This window comes from Taudactylus pleione, unplaced genomic scaffold, assembly GCF_031769625.1.
Source record: "Taudactylus pleione unplaced genomic scaffold, aTauple2 ptg000608l, whole genome shotgun sequence".
Taxonomy (NCBI): Eukaryota; Metazoa; Chordata; class Amphibia; order Anura; family Myobatrachidae; genus Taudactylus; species Taudactylus pleione.
Window position 1 is genome coordinate 1772681 of NW_028285010.1, and position 18343 is coordinate 1791023.

At 47.7% G+C, this 18343-nt stretch overlaps 1 protein-coding gene across 1 annotated transcript in view; it reads right to left on the bottom strand.

Moving 5' to 3' along the window:
• The window catches only part of TGFB2 (transforming growth factor beta 2), a 224101-nt gene that overhangs the window by 43320 nt on the left and 162438 nt on the right, over window positions 1–18343 (bottom strand). Inside the window, exon 2 of the mRNA XM_088454021.1 lies at window positions 7614–7777. Coding sequence (XP_088310147.1) covers window positions 7614–7777 — 164 coding nt within the window. The remainder of the gene's footprint in view (window positions 1–7613; window positions 7778–18343) is intronic.

Sequence of the window (18343 nt, forward strand, 5' to 3'; positions counted from 1 at the left end):
GTGCGGCATGGATTGTCCAGGTGCATAGTAATGAATGTATGTGCCCACTGCAGTGCGGATTGGATTGTCCAGATGCACAGTAATGAACGTATGTGCGCCCTGCAATGCGGCATGGTTTGTCCAGGTGCATAGTAATGAATGTATGTGCCCCCCTGCAGTGCGGCATGGTTTGTCCAGGTGCATAGTAATGAATGTATGTGACCCCCTGCAGTGCAGTATGGATAATCCAGGTGCATAATAATGAATGTATGTGCCCCCCTGCAGTGCGGCATGGATTGTCCAGGTGCATAGTAATGAATGTATGTGCCCCCCTGCAGTGCGGCATGGTTTGTCCAGGTGAATAATAATGAATGTATGTGCCCCCCTGCAGTGCGGCATGGATTGTCCTGGTGCATAATATTGAATGTATGTGCCCCCTTGCAGTGCGGCATGGATTGTCCAGGTGCATAATAATGAATGTATGTGCCCCCCTGCTGTGTGGCATGGATTGTCCTGGTGCATAATATTGAATGTATGTGCCCCCTTGCAGTGCGGCATGGATTGTCCAGGTGCATAATAATGAATGTATGTGCCCCCCTGCTGTGTGGCATGGTTTGTCCAGGTGCATAGTAATGAATGTATGTGCCCCCCCTGCAGTGCAGTATGGATTATCCAGGTGCATAATAATGAATGTATGTGCCCCCCTGCAAAGCGGCATGGATTGTCCAGGTGCATAGTAATGAATGTATGTGCCCCCCTGCAGTGCGGCATGGATTATCCAGGTGCATAGTAATGAATGTATGTGCCCCCCTGCAGTGCGGCATGGATTGTCCAGGTGCATAGTAATGAATGTATGTGCCCCCCCTGCAGTGCGGCATGGATTGTCCAGGTGCATAGTAATGAATGTATGTGCCCCCCTGCAGTGCGGCATGGATTGTCCAGGTGCATAGTAATGAATGTATGTGCCCCCCCAGCAATGCGGCATGGATTGTCCAGGTGAATAGTAATGAATGTATGTGCCCCCCTGCAGTGCAGTATGGATAATCCAGGTGCATAATAATGAATGTATGTGCCCCCCTGCAGTGCGGCATGGATTGTCCAGGTGAATAATAATGAATGTATGTGCCCCCCCAGCAATGCGGCGTGGATTGTCCAGGTGCATAGTAATGAATGTATGTGCCCCCCTGCAGTGCGGCATGGATTGTCCATGTGCAGAGTAATGAATGTATGTGCCCCCAGCAGTGCGTCATGGATTATCCAGGTGCATAGTAATGAATGTATGTGCCCCCTGCAGTGCGGATTGGATTGTCCAGATGCACAGTAATGAACGTATGTGCCCCCTGCAACGCGGCATGGTTTGTCCAGGTGCACAGTAATGAATGTATGTGCCCCCAGCAGTGCGGCATGGATTGTCCAGGTGCATAGTAATGAATGTATGTGCCCACTGCAGTGCGGATTGGATTGTCCAGATGCACAGTAATGAACGTATGTGCCCCCTGCAATGCGGCATGGTTTGTCCAGGTGCACAGTAATGAATGTATGTGCCCCCAGCAGTGCGGCATGGATTGTCCAGGTGCATAGTAATGAATGTATGTGCCCACTGCAGTGCGGATTGGATTGTCCAGATGCATAGTAATGAATGTATGTGCCCCCAGCAGTGCGGCATGGATTGTCCAGGTGCATAGTAATGAATGTATGTGCCCACTGCAGTGCGGCATGGATTGTCCAGGTGCATAGTAATGAACGTATGTGCCCCCAGCAGTGCGGCATGGATTGTCCAGGTGCATAGTAATGAATGTATGTGCCCACTGCAGTGCGGATTGGATTGTCCAGGTGCATAGTAATGAACGTATGTGCCCCCTGCAACGCGGCATGGTTTGTCCAGGTACACAGTAATGAATGTATGTGCCCCCTGCAGTGCGGCATTGATTATCCAGGTGCACAGTAATGAATGTATGTGCCCCCTGCAGTGCGGCATGGATTGTCCAGGTGCATAGTAATGAATGTATGTGCCCCCTGCAATGCGGCATGTATTATACAGGTGCATAGTAATGAATGTATGTGCTCCCTGCAATGCGTCATGTATTGTCCAGGTGCATAGTAATGAATGTATGTGCCCCCTTGCAATGCGGCATTGTTTGTCCAGGTGCATAGTAATGAATGTATGTGCCCCCTGCAGTGCGGAATGGATTGTCCAGGTGCATAATAATGAATGTATGTGCCCCCCTGCAGTGCGGCATGGATTGTCCAGGTGCATAGTAATAAATGTATGTGCCCCCCTGCAGTGCGGCATGGTTTGTCCAGGTGAATAATAATGAATGTATGTGCCCCCTGCAGTGCGGCATGGATTGTCCAGGTGCATAATATTGAATGTATGTGCCCCCCTGCAGTGCGGCATGGATTGTCCAGGTGCATAATATTGAATGTATGTGCCCCCCTGCAGTGCGGCATGGATTGTCCAGGTGCATAATAATGAATGTATGTGCCCCCCTGCTGTGCGGCATGGTTTGTTCAGGTGCATAGTAATGAATGTATGTGCCCCCCCTGCAGTGCAGTATGGATTATCCAGGTGCATAATAATGAATGTATGTGCCCCCCTGCAGTGCGGCATGGATTGTCCAGGTGCATAGTAATGAATGTATGTGCCCCCCTGCAGTGCGGCATGGATTATCCAGGTGCATAGTAATGAATGCATGTGCCCCCTTGCAGTGCGGCATGGATTGTCCAGGTGCATAGTAATGAATGTATGTGCCCCCCTGCAGTGCGGCATGGATTGTCCAGGTGCATAGTAATGAATGTATGTGCCCCCCCTGCAGTGCGGCATGGATTATCCATGTGCATAGTAATGAATGTATGTGCCCCCAGCAGTGCGGCATGGTTTGTCCAGGTGCATAGTAATGAATGTATGTGCCCCCCTGCAGTGCGGCATGGATTGTCCAGGTGCATAGTAATGAATGTATGTGCCCCCCTGCAGTGTGTCATGGATTGTCCAGGTGCATAGTAATGAATGTATGTGCCCCCCCTGCAGTGCGGCATGGATTGTCCAGGTGCATAGTAATGAATGTATGTGCCCCCTGCAGTGCGGCATGGATTGTCCAGGTGCATAGTAATGAATGTATGTGCCCCCTGCAGTGCGGCATGGATTGTCCAGGTGCATAGTAATGAATGTATGTGCCCCCCTGCAGTGTGTCATGGATTGTCTAGGCGCATAGTAATGAATATATGTGCCCCCTGCAGTGCGGCATGGTTTGTCCAGGTGCATAGTAATGAATGTATGTGCCCCCCCTGCAGTTCGGCATGGATTATCCAGGTGCATAATAATTAATGTATGTGCCCCCTGCAGTGCGGCATGGTTTGTCCAGGTGCATAGTAATGAATGTATGTGCCCCCCTGCTCTTTTAGTTTTTCTTCCACCTTAGCATCAGGCCCAGTGTGTGATTTTATGTGTCCTTGATAAAAGTCCAACCACAAAAGGAAACATTAGATTATAGACGCTGCGCTGGATTCTGAGTTGCATTCATTGCACAGTCCTATGTCACTATATGCCCTTATTCTGAGCCCTGCACATCTCTGCGATCAGTCCACCCTGTGGGCACAAGGACAGCTGGCATCACCTTTTGGTTACATCATTGGATACAATGTCGCAGTTCCCACCATAGACTTGAATGGGGATTTGTCATCATTGAAGTCTATGGAGGAGACAGGCTGACTGCACACAGCCAATCAGCGAGCAGCTCCTACGGAGACACCCACTGATTGGCTGGCGGCTCCTGCAATGACAGGGCACACGTGGGCCCCAGTCATTCGATACATACAGTACCTTTCCTCCTGTCCGGCACGGTTTAGGGTTTTGGCGGTTTTTTCTTTAGGAGAGGTGAGTATGGATTTTTGATTTCAGGTACACCTATGGAATCCTACTGGACAAGGGGACAAGAGGTCATCATGGACACTAGGTGAGTATGTGCGTCAGTTAGTGTGAGTGTGTGTTTAACTAAAATTGTATTTTCACGGTGTGTCTTGTCTTTATTTAAATATTTCTTAGGCTGTGGAACTACAGGTACCAGCGGACCCATAATGCCCCACATGATGGTACTTGTGGTTATCCCAGTACCAGCATGCTGGGGAAGCTGGCTGGGATTTGTAGTACCACAGCTAAAGACAATATTAACACTTCTATTTTACACAACACATTTACACTATCAACCTGGCACCCACCTCCTTTATTTCTTTCACCCTGGGCGGTTGCCCCTCCTGTACAGCAACAGTTACGGCCCTGACTACTGCTACAACCCACTAACTGGCTGTCTCTGGGCCGGGCTCAGCAGTGCAGGACGGGTCTGCGATCCTGCATGCGCTTACTGACAGTCTGCTGCCGTTTCAGGGCGGGGAGGGGGCGGCGACGGGCTCCTTTTCCCAACACGGAGGTGTGTCGTTGCCGTTGGTGGGGGGAGTGAATAGGCCAGGGTCTCCACCCACTGAGGGAGATTTTCTGGCCTATTTTACTCCATTGCGGCGTCCAGCTTGCGTGACCCCATGATCAGCCAGACGATGATAGCACAGATGATCCGATGCTTCGTCCTTGGACACAGCTCAGATCAATAATGCATGCAGGAGGCGTGATGCCATATTACATTACCATATTACAGCTATCGCAGCTGCTACTTTGGGGATTTATTAACATCAGTGTGAACAATTTTTGAGATTTTTTTTCAAAAGTTTTTTAAAAACTCTTTTGAGCAAATAAAAATGTTGATTTTTAAACATTTTTAATTTTTATTGAAACGTGCTGCTGTGTTATATATCATATTAAAGCCCATAAAAAGAAGTTCAACATTCCCAACTCTCTAGCTCAATTAGGTGAGCTGCAAATGCAATTTAAAAAATGTTAATGGCCAAATTTTTGTTAAAATATGGCATCTTTAAAGGTATATAACTTCAAAACCAGTGCACTCATCAGATTAAGATAATGAAGTTGTCTTCACACCCAGGGCATCCAGTAATAAACCAAATTTTATTACAATCTGAAATGGTAAATTTGAAACCCTGTGTTAATTTGGTGTGGGATAACCCATTATATATATATATATATATATATATATATATACTGTTAGATGTAATTATATAAACTGTTATATATATATATATATAAACTGTTGGATGTAATCTAATGCTGTCTGTAGGATATGGCAGTCACTAATGCTGTCTGTAGTATATGGCAGTCACTAATGTTGTCTGTAGGATATGGCAGTCACCAATGCTGTCTGTAGCATAAGCTGGTCACTAATGCTGTGTGTAGCATATTGCGGTCACTGATGCTGTGTGTAGCATATGGCGGTCACTGATGCTGTGTGTAGCACATGGCGGTCACTGATGCTGTGTGCAGCATATGGCAGTCACTAATGCTGTGTGTAGCATATGGCGGTCACTAGTGCTGTGTGTAGCGTATGGTTTCACTAATGCTGTGTTTAGCATATGGTGGTCACTAATGCTGTGTGTAGCATATGGTGGTCACTAATGTTGTCTGTAGTATATGGCAGTCACTAATGCTGTCTGTAGTATATGGCAGTCACTAATGCTCTTTGTAGGATAGGGTGGTCATTAATGCTTTGTGTATTATGTGGCAGTCACTAATGCTGTCTGTAGTATATGGCAGTCACTAATGTTGTCTGTAGTATATGGCAGTCACTAATGCTGTCTGTAGGATATGGCAGTCACTAATTCTCTGTGTAGGATAGGGTGGTCATTAATGCTTTGTGTAGCGTATGGCAGTCACTAATGCTGTCTGTAGCATAAGCTGGTCACTGATGCTGTGTGTAGTATATGGCGGTCACTAATGCTGTGTGTAGCATATGGTAGTCACTAATGCTATCTGTAATATATGGTGGTCACTAATGCTGTCTAATCTACCACATTAGACCACATCACTTTTCCAGGTGCGTCGAAAGACACCCTGATTTAGGTTTAGGGGGGCCCAATCCATATTGTTGTACCTGGGCCCACTACTCACTAGTTCCGCTACTGTTCAGAAGTTATTAGCTATATTATTGTCCACCAGGATAGACAGCAGTATTCCATAATCCCATCTGTAAATCTTGGCCGTATCGCAGAGGTGAGACCCTGTGGTGATACAATCCCAGGTTACATTGTCTCTGCGCTATCCCGCGGAATGGCATTCTGTGCCAAATTTACCAATTACATATTCTACATCTCACAGAATTTCTATTCTATAAAACGCGACAACTCATTCTACTTTCTGATGCAGTTGGGGCAAAATAATGGAAAGAACAAAACTGAGATTTCCGTCTGGAACAGAAATGATCTGGAGTATTCGGTCCAGAGCACCGGAGGTTGCTGGAGAAAGGTGCAAAGTTCAGTACACAGACTTGGAATGGTGCAAATATTCCAAACAGAAAGAAATGTCCATATTGGGCCTCACCTGCACTGATAAGGGGACCGGCGGCAGGCTATATAAGGGCACTTTATCACGATACATCATCTCTACCTACCCCATCCGTTACTATTGTCTGTTCTAGCAAAAACCTGGTACGGTCACAAAGATCTTTCAACATTTGAAAACTAGCTGCAAATCTTATAAGAAGAACTTACACCTCTGCAATGGAAGTCAATGAAACCTTGGAAACAGTTCCCACAGGCTGTTATTACACGGGCTGTTATTACACGGGCTGTTATTACACTCTCTGAAGCATTATTTGGACAATGTTGCACCGCAGGAAATAGTATATTGCTAACATAATGATGAGAAAAAGGTAATTCACAAAGAAACACAGACAGACCATTATAAACCTTAGAAATGTAAGCCTTTCCTTTAGAGAAATTGTACAGAAAGCCAAAGTATCAGTGATTACAGCTTCCTACACCGTCAGGCCCTGGGAGACAGATACATATGAGATAAATACGATAGACATAATTATTATTTATTACTAGTTATTTATATAGCGCACACATATTCCGCAGCGCTTTACAGAGAATATTTGGCCATTCACATCAGTCCCTGCCCCAGTGGAGCTTACACTCTATATTCCCTACCACACACACACACACATACACTCTATATTCCCTAACACACACACACACACACACTAGGGGTATTTTGTTGGGAGCCAATTAACCTACCAGTATATTTTTGGAGTGTGGGAGGAAACCGGAGCACCCGGAGGAAACCCATGCAAGCACAGGGAGAATATACAAACTCCACACAATTACGGCTGTAGTGGGTATCAAACCCACAACCTCAGTGCTGTGAGGCAGCAATGCTAACCACTACACCATCTGTGAAATTAGATAGATAGATAGATAGATAGATAGATAGATAGATAGATAGATAGATAGATAGATAGATAGATAGATAGATAGATAGATAGATAGATAGATAGATAGATAGATAGATCGATCTCTTACTGTTACTTCCATGGTTCAACTTGACATTTTTGTTCAGAAAAAAATCTAACAACACAGAGAACAAATCTGCAATAATGTAATATTACAGCTTCTGGCTCCTGTTGTATCTGTAGACTACATAGGAAGTAACAATAAATGTACTTTAAACTCAAAATAGTAATAATATCCAAAGAAACTCTCTTATAATAAACATAAAATAAAGGCGTAAGAATTACCTGATACAGCTCTATCCGCTGTTCCGACACCCGCGCCTTTGAGTTCTGTAAACGAAACACTCTGAATTCTGCCTTCACTACGTTGGAAACATTTTTCTCCATTGCAGAGACGTCAAATCGGACGATTCGGAAGTAAGGATTGTAATAGTTCGGGTGGATGGCGTCTGAAAAAAGTTGGTATTTAATATCTTTAAGTTCTTTAATAAAAAGTGCAGTAATACAACATTATTCCAAGAGCTTCACATAATAATACAGCCAGGGGCAGATTCCCATTTGTGTTGATCGGTCTCCTCGCCGGGTAAATTGTCTCGAGCCATTAATTTAGCCTAATATGTCTAACTGCCATGTATTGCTCGCCCATTCCTCACCCTGCCCAGTGTGACAGTGTGCCTAAGATTGCTGCCCCACCTGGTGCTCTCGCGGGACGGATGAGCAATGCGAGGAACTGATCACCCAATTTTTTGGAAAAAAAACTCTATATAAATAAAATCATTATTATTATTAATTAGAGGCTAGTAACCAACCAGTGAGCGGCCCCAAGGCAGCAGTTACCACCGACTTCTCCTCACAGGCCTCGGGCTGCTTACAGGCTGATCACCGGTGTCCGAGCACTTTACCTGGGAGAAGAGACTGCACAACACAACCCACGTGTACTGCAATCTGATCATAGGACTTAATGCTAGCAGTATGTAACATGCACAGAGGATTCTTAGAATTAACAAGCCATTTATCCTGCAGCTATATATATATATATATGGCACCACATCCGCAGCACTATGCTGGGGGGAATCGGCACTATTACAGAATAATAACCAGCACCTAGGACAGACACCAGCGCAGCAATGCAGACAAAGACAGGGTGGAGTGTGGAGGAATGGAGCAATGTGTAGGGTACAGCGCACAGCTGTAACTTGGGTGGGCATAACTGGGCATCTCCAGCCATGTATGCGCACCTGCCGCCTCCACTGACTGCCCGCTGGCCACCAAAATGTATGATAGTAGCGTTGCGCCCGGCTCCTTTTCTGCCGCACACACCGCAACAGCTACCAGTCCCGAGTGCACCACCCCCTCCCAAGGACTAGACTTCCACCGGGCACAGCCGCACACAACAAAGGTAAGCAGCATGGCAGCTCAAGGGTTGTGGAACAATGAGACGGAGAAATGATGAGATATATATGTGTATAAGGGGCTCTATCATGGCCAAATTTTATAAGCAGCTCTACTGTGGTGTAACGTGTATAAGCAGCTCTACTATGGTGTAACGTGTATAAGGGGCTCTACTGTGGTGTAACGTGTATAAGCAGCTCTACTATGGTGTAACGTGTATAAGGGGTTCTACTGTGGTGTAACGTGTATAAGCAGCTCTACTACGGTGTAACGTGTATAAGGGGCTCTACTGTGGTGTAACGTGTATAAGCAGCTCTACTATGGTGTAACGTGTATAAGCAGCTCTACTATGGTGTAACGTGTATAAGGGGCTCTACTGTGGTGTAACGTGTATAAGCAGCTCTACTATGGTGTAACGTGTATAAGGGGCTCTACTGTGGTGTAACGTGTATAAGCAGCTCTACTATGGTGTAACGTGTATAAGGGGCTCTACTGTGGTGTAACGTGTATAAGCAGCTCTACTATGGTGTAACGTGTATAAGGGGCTCTACTGTGGTGTAACGTGTATAAGCAGCTCTACTGTGGTGTAACGTGTATAAGGGGCTCTACTGTGGTGTAACGTGTATAAGCAGCTCTACTATGGTGTAACGTGTATAAGGGGCTCTACTGTGGTGTAACGTGTATAAGGGGCTCTACTGTGGTGTAACGTGTATAAGGGGCTCTACTGTGGTGTAACGTGTATAAGGGGCTCTACTGTGGTGTAACATGTATAAGCAGCTCTACTATGGTGCAACGTGTATAAGGGGCTCTACTGTGGTGTAATGTGTATAAGGGGCTGTACTGTGGTGTAACGTGTAAAAGGGGCTCTACTGTGGTGTAACGTGTATAAGGGGCTCTACTGTGGTATAACATGTATAAGGGGTACTACTGTGTTGCGTAACGTGTATAAGGGGTACTACTGTGTTGCGTAACATGTATAAGGGGTACTACTGTGTTGCGTAACGTGTATATGGGGTACTATTGTGTGGTGTAATGTGTATAAAGGGTACTACTGTGTTGCGTAACCTGTATAAGGGGTACTACTGTGTGGTGTAATGTGTATAAGGGGCTCTACTGTGGTGTAAAATGTATAAGCGGCTCTACTGTGGTGTAACGTAAGGTATGGTGTAACGTAAGGTGTACTACTGTGTGGTATAACGTGTATATTGGGTACTACTGTGTGGTGTAATGTGACTAACGGACACTACGGTGTTGTGTAACGTGTATAAGGGGTAATACTGTGTGGCGTAACGTGTATAAAGGGCATTACTGTGTTGCGTAACATGTATGAGGGGTACTACTGTCTTGCGTAACATGTATAAGAGGTACTACTGTATTGTGTAATGTGTATAAGGGGTACTACTGTGTGGTGTAATGTGAATAAGGGACACTACTGTGTGGTGTAATGTGAATAAGGGACAATACTGTGTGGTGTAATGTGCATAAGGGACACTACTGTGCGGTGTAATATGAATAAGGGACACTATTGTGTGGCATAATGTTTATAAGGGGCACTACTGTGTAATGTCAATTGGTACTATTCAGTGGCCACGCCCCTTCCCCATGAAGCCACACCCCTATATTTTTGGCACCCAATTCTCTTTCTGGTACAGGGAACCAAAATGTCTACAGTAGTTACGGCTCTGGTACAGCAACTCACTGTGTCTAGTATTTATAAGTAGTGAAGGGGGGAAGTGAATCAGCATACTGTGAACCTGTACCCACATGTGGGCAGAGGTCCTATTTGGGAGACAGGGGAACAAAGCGCAGCTGTGACAGGGATAGTGCCAGGGGTAGGGGATGAGGGAAGAGAACCCTGCCTGTGAGGGCTTACAATCTATGAGGGAGGGGTGTAACCAGGAGGGTGAGCTGGGAAAGGGGTTAGGTGGGTACAGGGTGGACGGGCAGGAGCCGGCTCTCAGTCCCAGAAATGTGCCGGCTCTCGGTGCTGCCTCCAGATGTTACGTTGACATTATACAGTGTAGTTTGGGAGAAACAGCAGAATTGTGCACATGAAGGGGCCCCACACGACACAGCTAATGCGAGGTGACCCTCTGGTCCTCCTGAAACAAAGACGAGGCACCGAAGCAGCATCACGCCTCATAGCAGCATCACGCCTCATAGCAGCATCACGCCTCATAGCAGCATCACGCCTCATAGCAGCATGCACTCAGGGGACTCAACTTCATATTCATCCTGGGCAGACAATGCCATGTATAAGACATAATAATCAGTCCCTGCATCGGATGGATGTACAGCACCAGCGACGTCAGATACAGTATAGGCAGCAAACTGCTCGCAGCCCGGAGACAGAAGCGCTTTGTTTTACAACATTCTTTCTGTGTTTTCCTAGCAGAGTTTGTTTGTGCCATTATAAAGTAATTACATTTACATTTTTTATATAAATATTACAAGAGTGTGACATCAGTGTGAGATAATGTTTTGTTTTGTTGGCAACAATCCCTGAGAGATTGACACAAGTTAGTGGGAGACTAAAAGTCTCAGTTTCCACAGGAAAAAAAACAAAACAAAAAAACAAAACCCCAGAGCGCAGCCATGGAGAGGACTCGCCATACTGCCGGCATTCTGCGGGGATCACCGGGCTCTCAGTAACGGCTTTCTCTTCTAATTGCCACCGGTAAACAAGTGCTACCAAGATTTATTTTTATGGGCCTTTGTTTTTATGAAGCATCTGGTCTTTGGTCTCCTGCCAGCGCCTCTCGGTGTCTGTTTCCAACCTGGTCTCGGAAATACACAGTTATCAGCCATTTACAGAGGATTCACAAATAGTTACAGCTAACTCTTCTTATTCCACACATTTACCTTTATAAATACTGGCTCATTTATCTCTCTCATTGGCAATTCAAATACTTTCTGATCTACTGCTCTGTAACAATTCAGGGAGCCATCGCCGCATGAATGGTAAAGCGTCATCTAAATATTGTGGAAGCAGCCATTTGTGGGCTGGATCAATATTGATATAAATGAGCCTCCTGCCTCAGTGACGTCATTGGCTCCTAGTGAATGTATGGTATATATTATAATGTATATTAAAGTCTGCACTCAGTGTAGCATGGTCAAATGTCTACCACCAATAAAGGGGCCAGAATAAGTTGAGTTTCCTCCCCGTGGCATGCCGGTCAGTGCGCTGGACATATTGGAGGTATACGCACTGTGCTCCATCCAATTAGGTGCAAAGGGGGAGAGTTGCTGTTGTAATGGCGTACAATTCACCCCCCTCGCCCCCTGATCTCACCCCAGACTGGCACATTTTTGCTCTCAGCCCTATGGGGCATACAGCCGCACTTATTGGCGCTGCGAGTAATTGGTTCTCAATTGGATCGAGTCCACTGTGTCTCACCCCAGCAATAGCTGGAGAATCAGACAACTGAGAGGCTGAGAATCGCCCAGGCATTCGGGTCTTCTGAGATCTACAGAAGAATTGATGATACAACATAAAGGGGCTGTTTTAGAGATTGACACGCAAGTTTGTTTTGCAGACTGATCTCGCAATTGTTCGCACTGCCACCAGCTGCCATCCAGGTCAGTGTGGTCCATGACACTACACAGTAAAACAAGCACACCGCCGCACGTTAGTACATTCACTGACAGCGAGTGTGCTACCCGGCGGCGGTGTGCTTGTTTTAGCACCGAATTAGAGTCAGACAGATTCTCATTGGCTGCTGCACCCAGGGCTGGCACCAGGCTGGAAATCACTCATGAGCTCCGGCTTCCGTCTCCCGCAGTAGGTGAAGGGAGAGACGTCATGACATCTCTCCTATAGTGCAGAGCAGGTGGAGCGGCCGGCAGCGGGTACAGGAGCTGGGATTCGGGTAAGTATAGTTTTCTGTTCTGTGTGTTTTATGTGTAAGGGGCATTACTACTGGGGGCACTGTATAAGGGGCACTACTGGGTACACTGCATAAGGGGCACTACTACTGGGGGCACTGTATAAGGGGCGCTACTACTGGGGGCACTGTATAAGGGGCACTACTGAGGCACTGCATAAAGGGCAATACTGGGGGCACTGTATAAGGGGCACTACTACTGGGGGCACTGTATAAGGGGCACTACTACTGGGTACACTGCATAAGGGGCACTACTACTGGGGGCACTGTATAAGGGGCGCTACTACTGGGGGCACTGTATAAGGAGCACTACTGAGGCACCGCATAAAGGGCAATACTGGGGGCACTGTATAAGGGGCACTACTACTGGGGGCACTACTGAGGCACTGCATAAGGGGCACTACTGGGGACAAAAGTGGCACTACTACTGGGGGCACTACTACTGGGGGCACTGCATAAGGGGCACTACTACTGGGGGCACTGTATAAGGGGCACTACTGAGGCACTGCATAAAGGGCAATACTGGGGGCACTGTATAAGGGGCACTACTACTGGGGGGCACTGTATAAGGGGCACTACTACTGGGGGCACTGTATAAGGGGCACTACTACTGGGGGCACTGTATAAGGGGCACTACTACTGGGGGCACTGCATAAAGGGCACTACTGAGGCACTGCATAAGGGGCACTACTACTGGGGGCACTGTATAAGGGGCACTACTGAGGCACTGCATAAGGGGCACTACTACTGGGGGCACTGCATAAAGGGCACTACTGAGGCACTGCATAAGGGGCACTACTACTGGGGACACTGCATAAGGGGCACTACTACTGGGGGCACTGCATAAAGGGCACTACTACTGGGGGCACTGTATAAGGGGCACTACTACTGGGGACACTGCATAAGGGGCACTACTACTGGGGCACTGCATAAAGGGCACTACTACAGGGAGCACTGCATAAAGGGCACTGTACAAGGGGCACTACTGAGGCACTGCATAAGGGGCACTACTGAAGCACTGCATAAGGGGCACTACTACTGGCGGCACTGTATAAGGGGCACTACTACTGGGGGCACTGTATAAGGGGCACTACTACTGAGGACAAGGTGCATATGGAATGGAAATGAATGTTCCCAAAGTGACACGCCCCCAGTTTTCAGTGGTAACGCCCCTTGTGGCATGTGGCCATGCCCACCTTTTTGGCGCACAAAGTTGGGGGGGGGGGCACCAGTTTTCATCTTGCCCTGGGCGCCAAAGACCCTATTTACACCACTGCCATAAAGTCTACGGTATTTAGATTATAATTCTTGTATTTGGTAAGACCAGGAACAGCCCCCGTACAGAAGGAGCACATTTCTCCTAATTGTGCAGCTAGAGAAGGATTAGAGCTGTTTTCCGTATAGCACAGCATGGTAATGATGATACTCACTATATGCATCGAGTATGTTTCCACCCTCCTGTTATGAAGCACAAACTGGCAGATAAATGACCAATAAAAGTATGAAAATTTGGGAAAAAGCACTAATGATTCTAGCCCCATTCTCATGGGAGCGCGGGATAACAGTAGATCTTCTGTTTTCTCTTCCCTCTCTCCTAAATGCAATGATGGAGGAGCACAGGACTGAATGCTGAGGCTCTGCCAAGGCCCCTCGTTGTCACAGCAGCAGCGCAAATTGCCAAAATAACATGTAAATTCTGTCAGACTCTGGTTCTTAGATTATTCTCACTAGTAAGACACTAAGCAACGCTGCCACAGATCTGCCTGTAAGCTGCCGTGATCCAAACATTACCACACCGGCCGCCCTCTCCCACACCCAGCCGTACCAGCAACAAGGGAGACAAGAGCAGAGAATACAGCAGATATTTACTAAGAGCTCATCATTAATCAGCACAAGGAGACACCAGCAGTGACACATAGTATCCAAGGGCATCACTGAGAAAACACCCCATGCTGACCCCACACACACAGGGATACACTGACACATATACACCCCATGCTGACCCTACATACACAGTACACACAGGGATACACCGACACATATACACCCCATGCTGACCCTACATACACAGTACACACAGGGATACACCGACACATATACACCCCATGCTGACCCCACACACACACAGGGATACACCGACACATATACACCCCATGCTGACCCTACATACACAGGGATACACAGACACATATACACCACATGCTGACCCTACATACACAGTACACACAGTGATACAAGGACACATATACACCCCATGCTGACCCTACATACACAGTACACACAGTGATACAAGGACACATATACACCCCATGCTGACCCTACATACACAGTACACACAGGGATACACCGACACATATACACCCCATGCTGTCCCCACATACACAATACACACAGGGATACACCGACACATATACACCCCATGCTGACCCACATACACAGTACACACAGGGATACACCGACACATATACACCCCATGCTGACCCCACATACACAGTACACACAGGGATACACCGACACATATACACCCCATGCTGACCCCACATTCACAGTACACACAGGGATACACCGACACATATACACCCCATGCTGACCCCACATACACAGTACACACAGGGATACACCGACACATATACACCCCATGCTGACCCCACATACACAGTACACACAGGGATACACCGACATATATACACCCCATGCTGACCCCACATACACAGTATACACAGTGATACAAGGACACATATACACCCCATGCTGACCCCACATACACAGTATACACAGTGATACAAGGACACATATACACCCCATGCTGACCCTACATACACAGTACACACAGGGATACACCGACACATATACACCCCATGCTGACCCCACATACACAGTATACACAGTGATACAAGGACACATATACACACCATGCTGACCCTACATACACAGTGATACACCGACACATATACACCCCATGCTGACCCACATACACAGTACACACAGGGATACACCGACACATATATGCACTTCTGAGGAGTGTTCAGGGGGAGCCCGCTGCCCAACATGTACTCAGACCACAAACACCACAAGATGGTATCACACAGACATGTTACAGAAGCCACCCTGGCACATTTACTATAGAGTTGTGGATAGCTACAGTATTTATGTGGATTATATCAAAAGTTCCATGGGCCCTGTTCATCAATTTTATTTTTACAAAAACAATGTGAAAAAGGCTGTTTTCGCATTATTTTAGTATCACATAAATGTATTAAGGGGCAATTGGAGTAGTATTTGTGAAAAACGACCCCAATTCACATTTTCTTAGTAAGCAGATCGCATTTCCCACACTTGTTGGCACATGCGCTGCCAGTTCACCAACTTAACATGTGATACCCACAAGATCCACTCCTAGCTTGCACTTACCTGCCCGGTGATCGGTGCTCCGGTGAGGTCCTCTGGGGCTCCGGTCAGCTGGTCTCTAGGCTCATACACTGTGACCCTGGTCAGCTGGGGAGCCCCAGAGAGAGGACCACACGGGAGCTGCAATCACCGGGCAGGTGCGCAAGCTTGGGGTGGATCGCGGTGAGGTATCACGTGTTAGGTTGGTGGGCCGGCGGTGCATGCATGGACACCTTCTCATTGTATTTTTTATGGCAAATACAGTGAGAAGTGTGTGAAGGGGATTCGCAGGGACAGAGGGCCTGATTCAGAGCCGAACGCTCTGACCAGAGTGCTCGCTCTGAGTCAGGGCCCTCCTCCATGAAAATGGAGCGGCCTCCTGGCCGCTCGCATAGCTGTGGGTGACCACCCACAGCATATGCGAGCGTCCATGATGATGGTCGCGATGGTCTTGACCATCGCGACCATCGGGCTTGCGACGGAGACCCTGCGGTAGGGTCTCGCTGCCGCAAGCCCTGGAGTGATTTTGGCTCTATCAGAGCCAAGATCACTCCCACTGACATCACTAGTGATGTCAGTGGGGCCAGCTTCAGACGTTAGGCGTTCCCATGGGAACGCCTCCGTCTGGCAGGCACGCCCCCGGCACGCCCACCAAAGGGGGCGTGCTGTCAATCAACATCGAGTGGGTCTGAATGACCCCCAGAGCTTTATCGCATGTGATTTTTGATACATCCTTGTGATATTTACAAGCATTGCTTTGCGATATCAGGCAAATTTATCATAGACAATCCGCGTCTGAGATCATTATACGCCTTAGTGAGAGCAATAAAACACAGAAAATGAGAATAGAGAGATTAATGCATAACGTGACATTTTATCAGCAGTAAAACATGGACCTGCGTTCCTCTGTCTGTCCTTCTAGAACCTTCTCTCTGCAGATACACCTGTGTGTTATTTGTGCTCAATCACTGGCCAGGTAATGGCAGCGTCACATAACACACGCAGCATTACTTTCCCTACCACCTATAGGGCACTGCTGGGTTGGCGCACACACTGGGTTGCTAGTACCCCGAGGAAGCTGTACTTTAAGCATAATTGCCGACTCTCACTGCACCCCCAGGTTGACACTGCAGGGGGCGTGGTGGCGGCAACAGTGGGCAGTGCGGGGTTGTGGCGACGCGATGGCATTATCACAGCCCCGCCCCCCCGCTATACTATGCTGAGATTTCCGGCACTGTAAAGCGGGGGCAGGGCTACAGTAACACAATTCAGCGCGAATCGCATCATCCTCGCAGAACTGCCTATCTTCACGCGTGAAAGTGAGCAGCTGCGGGGAGGGTGGTGGCTGGACCGGGAGACTTACCTTCTCATGCGGGCGGCCGGTAGCGCCTCCTGCCCATTCCGGGAGGGTCGGCAAGTATGACTTAAAGCATTTCCATTAGAATGTCAAACACTGGTAACTCATGAACAAATAACTTTCCTGCATAGATACAATATTTCCTCAGGGCCAGTCCCCCAATTTTCCTCAGTTTTCACAGCAATCCCAGTCTGTATGAGGGAATATAGCACACAGGGTATGCCACGTGTCTCCAATGTGTGTCTGCCAACCCTCTGCTTCCAAAATAGGGTCCTGAGGCACTTTCTCCTTCACTCCCCAGTCACTCAGACTGTATTCCTCCCCTTCAGCTGGGCTCTCACAAACAGGGATGACCATTGATTCATAAGGGTTTAAGGCTGTTGTCAAATGCTTTTACCATCGATGGTCCCTGTGGGACCTCTTCCTGTCAGCTGCAGCCTGCACTTCCTCTTCCTGTCAGCTGCAGCTTGCACTTCCTCTTCCTGTCAGCTGCAGCCCGCACTTCCTCTTCCTGTCAGCTGCAGCCTGCACTTCCTCTTCCTGTCAGCTGCAGCCCGCACTTCCTCTTCCTGTCAGCTGCAGCCTGCACTACCTCTTCCTGTCAGCTGCAGCCCGCACTTCCTCTTCCTGTCAGCTGCAGCCTGCACTTCCTCTTCCTGTCAGCTGCAGCCTGCACTTCCTCTTCCTGTCAGCTGCAGCCTGCACTTCCTCTTCCTGTCAGCTGCAGTAAGGAGGTAGGGTGCAGTGAGAGAACTATGGAGGTAGCAATAAGGGAACTATGGAGGGGCAATGAGACAGACATGGAGGGGGTAGGCAGATAGATATAGTATGGAGGTAAGGGGCAGTGAGATCGCTATGGAGGGGGCAATAAGGGAACTATGGAGGGGCAATGAGACACATATGGATGGGGGTAGGCAGAGAGATACAGTATGGAGGTAAGGGGCAGTGAGATCACTATGGAGGTGACAATAAGGGAACTATGGAGGGGGCAA